The sequence below is a fragment of the Eumetopias jubatus genome, unplaced genomic scaffold, assembly GCF_037043125.1.
Source record: "Eumetopias jubatus isolate StellerSeaLion01/CBP00866 unplaced genomic scaffold, mEumJub1_p1.0 scaffold_16, whole genome shotgun sequence".
In the NCBI taxonomy this organism is placed as follows: Eukaryota; Metazoa; Chordata; class Mammalia; order Carnivora; family Otariidae; genus Eumetopias; species Eumetopias jubatus.
The window spans coordinates 83261255-83265619 of NW_028274822.1; the positions used below are offsets into that span (position 1 = coordinate 83261255).

Here is a 4365-nt window from a genome sequence, read left to right on the forward strand (position 1 = left end):
AACTCACTGAATTCTTACTCAAAGTGGACTAATTTTTTTTTTTTTGAGAGAGAGAGCGAGCAGGGGGAGGGACTGAGGAAGAGGGAGAGAAAGACAGAGAGAGAAAATATCTTCAGCAAGTTCCATGCCCAGCATGGAGCCCAACGGGGGCCTCAATCTCATCACCCTGAGATATGACCTGAGCCGAAATCAAGAATGAGATGCTTAACGGACTGAGCCACCCAGGCGCCCCGGGCTAATTTCATTTTATGGAAATCATATTTCAAAGATGCTAATTTTTTAAAAAACGTCACCACAATACCATTATCACACCTAAAAATATTAACAATCATCTCTCAATATCATCAAATATCTGGTAATTGCTCACCTTTCCAATCGTCTCATTAAATGGGATAAATGGTTGGCTTTGCGGTCAGTGATCTGGGGTCTCTAACACTTTGAATCAGGATGCAAATCAGATCTGTGAGTATCAAGTTGGCTGAGAGGGCTTTGAATTGTCTTTCCATCTGCAAGTTCTCCAAGGGGAATGTTCAAGATGAGTGACAGCAGGGAGCCCAGGGAAAAGCACTCCTGCAGAGGGGACAGCAGGCGGAAGCACCTTGAGGGAGAAACGAACTTGCGGTGTTGCCGGTGTGGGAAGAAGGGATTGGGCGCAGGAGGCGAGCAAGGAGAGGTGGGCAGGGACTTGGGGAACCTTCCAGCCCCTGGTCAGGAGCTGGGATGTTATTCTAATTCTACTTGCAGTGGGAAGCCGTCTGGAGGTTTTAAGCAAAGGCACAGTTAGTGAATGACCCCGTGGGAAAAGACGAGAAACAAAAAGGGAGGAAATGAGAAGAGGGGGGAATAGAGGGTTGTTTTTTTTTTAAGGAGCAAATGCAACCCCTCTTTTTTTCTCTGGGGCAGAAAAGCATTGGGCCAAGCCCTGCAGTTCCACTGCCGGCCAGTAGGAGGAGCGCTGCAGACTCCCCCCAACTCCAGGGTCCAAGCTCCTTGTTCACGCTTAATTAGGGCTGTGCCCCCTGCCCCACCAGAGGGCTCGAGGTCTCCCGTCTCTGCATCTGACCCAGGGGCCCTTGTTGGGATGGCCCTGGGATTCCCCAGGCAGGGCAGAGTCTGAGCCACCTCCACCCAGTTCCATCAGGGCACTGGGCATGGCACTGAGGGAGAGGGACCTATGGGTCACCCAAAGTCAGCATACCTCAGCCTGGGCCTCACCTCGGCTCTGGGCTTAGGGGTCAGTCAGGGACCAAAGTTATAAACCAGCTCAGTATTCCTAGCTGTGTGACCCAAACAAGTGCCTCAACTTCTCTGTGTCATGTTCCCTTCTGCCCTACTCTATGTCAGACATCAGCCAGTCATCTAGAGGCATCATCTCTCTGGGGCCTTCTAACCGTGCGGGCATGCTTACCCTTTCTCTCACATGTCTATAGGGCACCTGCGAGGTGTAGGCCCTGACCTAGGAACTGCGGATACCACGGTGAGCAAGACAGACATCTCCTCTTGGAGCTGATGAGGAGATCAGCATTCAACAAATAACTGTATAGACAAACAAAATAATCAAAAATGGTGAAAACTACTAAGGAAAACATACATACAGGGAGTCTTAAAGAGAAAAACAGGGACACCTATTGTGGATAGAAAAGTCAGGAAAGGCCTTTTGCAGGAAATGACCATTAAAACTGAGACCTGAAAAATGAGAATTAACTAACCACACAACAAACTGGGAGAAGAGCTTATGCATCACAGAATCACTGTGTGGGTGCAGTGAGGCCATATAGTGAAGGCATCGACTCCATGCCTGACACATAATAATAGCTAATAGTTGTGTAGGACCTACTACCAGCCAAGCACGGTGCCAAGAACCTCATAGACCATCTCGTATAATCATTACAACAACCTGGAGATAGGTTTGCTTATTAGTTCCATTTTCTAGATAATGAAGCTGAGGCCCAGAGAGGTTAAGGAACCTGTCCAAGGTCACACAGCTGGAAATGGCACGGCCAGGATTCAAACTCAGTGCATTTTGGCATCTGTGCTCTTAACACCATGCCATACTGTCTCTACTAGGTGGTAATGATGGTGGTGTTGGTGGTGGTGGGTAAAGGTGTGAGCATTTCCTACTTAATTGCCAGTTGTCCTTGGGAGCCCAATGCCCCTGGCTCAGCCCCCAGTCTCCCCCAGCCCTCTTGGTTATACTAACAGCCCACAGGAGAACGGCAGGCTTGTCAAATGAACAAGCCCCAAAACTTCCAACAGCCTTATCAAGCCCAGATGCCCGTAAGGCAAGGGCGGCAAAGCTGGACTAAGGTCTAGAGCTAAGGAGGGACCGTGGCCTAGGGACACATGGCTCTCGAAGCATGTGGCCACCACTGGGGCTGAGCTGGGAGCCCTGGGCCCTCTCTGCCGTGGAGCAGTACAGTGGGAAGCCTGGAGCTTGGGTTCAGGTCCCAGGAAGCATGACCTTGGCCACGTCACCTTTCCTCACACAGCCTCACCTGCTGCCTCTATGAACTGGGCCCAAGTAAGGACCATCTACTGTTTCTGCCTTCTTTGTCCCTCAGGCTTTTCCAGAGGCCACCTGGGGGACACTCCCAGCCAAACCCCTGATGCCAGGGCAGGGAAACCTTGGCTGGCAAATTGCCCAGTCCTGCCCCTCTGGCAAGCGGGAGCTGCTCCCCAGCCATCACGAGTCCGTGGCACCCAGCCTTCTCCAAGGCAGGATACACCAACAGAGCACCCTGAGTTAAATCAGTGTTCCTGGGAGGGTCTCGCACCCATACCTTCTCACTTTCTGTCCACTCATCCTGGACCTTGCCCAGGAACCTTCCGGACGACCCTCCACTCCCATTCACACACGCACACAGAGCCCCAGAAGCACTCTTTGGGCCCCAGGCCCTCTTACCCGCCTGCCCAGCAGTCCCCCGACCCAGCTTGGCTCCAGCTCGCTGCCCACCAGCCCGCCTCGGCACCCCTCTTCCCGGCTTCCCGCAACTTCCTGTGGCCTTGGCCCCGCCTCCCACGTTAAAGGGCCAGCTCCCCGCGAGAGGAAGAAAGGGGACCAGATCAACTTTCAGGGCCTCCCTGTGCGCTGTCCATGGTCCCATTTGACCGATGACGATGCAGGCTCAGAGAGGGAGACTCACTTGGCCAAGGCCACCCAGCCAGCGAGAGACACCCCGGACGACCTCTTCTGTGACACAGACATGTCCAGATCTTCTTACAACGAGCCCAGGGCTTGCCCTGAGTGCCAAGCCACGACCCATGACCACTGTCAGGGTCATCTTCTCACAAAGATGAGAAGGCATCATTTTTTCTGAAGCACCTCCACACCTCTAATATTTTACACCCAACAAAGGAAACCAAACAGTTATTTATTGTTCAAAGGAACGTCTTTGACCATTCATTCGTTCAACAAATATTTACTGAACACCTACTATGTGTCAAGCCCTGGGACTTCAGTCTCCAACAATACAGCATGTCCCCTGCTCTCATGAACTCCCAAGGGGCCACCAGAGAGCAGTTGCAATCAGTGTTCCCAGATGTGGTCAGGCAGAGGTGGGGCAGGGCTGTGGACAGCCAGAGCGGGTACCTTACCTGCCCCCAGGAAGCTGGGAAAGCTTCTTGGAGGAAAGCAGGTTTGGTGCTGGAGATGTAGGCAAGGACCAGGGTCCGCAGGGATGCCTGTGCCATTCCAGAGTCTGGACCTTGCCCAGGAAGGCTAGGGAACCATAGAAGGCTGTAGGCAGAGGAATAACATGATCAGACTTACATCGTCACCATCTCACTGGGTGAAACTGAGCTAGTCACAACCATCTCTGAGCCTCAGTTTCTCTATATACAAAATGGGAGGCGAGCTCCAGGAAGGACCTGGCAGCCGAGATATTCTTTGCCCTTCTAGGACTGTGTGTGACCTCCCCAGACTTGATGATTAATTCCTGACTGCTTGGGGTCACATCGAGCTGCTTGGCCAGGATCCTTGATGAGGACTCTGGCAGCTTCATAGCCATCCCCCCGTTAAACCTGTACTCGTCCTTGTCAGGTGTCCTGTCCTGGACTGGACCCTGGGGACAGACAGGTGGCAAAACCCAGTCCGTACCCCGAGGTGGCCCCTGGACTAGAGGGCAGAGAAAGCCATCCAACTCAGTGACAATTTTACCACCCCCAGGAAGACAGGGAACAGAAGGTCTCTTAGGGCAGCTGGGTGGGGATGAAACGAGGGAGGGCTTCCTGGAGGAGTGGGGTCTTAGCACACAGCTCAGACTAGCACAGGAAACATGACAGCCCTTGAACAACATGGATTTGAACTGTGCGGGTCCATTTATACGTGGACTTTTTCCAGCACAAGCCTGTAAATGTATTTTCCCT

General features: G+C 52.5%; 1 protein-coding gene across 6 annotated transcripts in view; it reads right to left on the reverse strand.

The window, feature by feature from the left end:
• The window catches only part of SDSL (serine dehydratase like), a 15312-nt gene extending 12326 nt beyond the window's left edge, over positions 1-2986 (reverse strand). For 4 of the 6 annotated variants that reach the window (XM_028116695.2, XM_088019421.1, XM_028116696.2 and 1 more), the window contains exons 1-2: positions 2903-2986; positions 368-570 (exon numbers count right to left, since the gene is read on the reverse strand). In XM_028116695.2, the coding sequence (XP_027972496.2) occupies positions 368-384 (17 nt within the window). In that variant the 5' untranslated portion in view covers positions 385-570; positions 2903-2986. Of the gene's footprint in view, positions 1-367; positions 599-2902 lie in introns of all 6 variants that reach the window. The other 2 variants (XM_088019422.1, XM_028116697.2) reach the window with 2 other exon arrangements.
• Positions 2987-4365: the final 1379 nt, after the last annotated feature.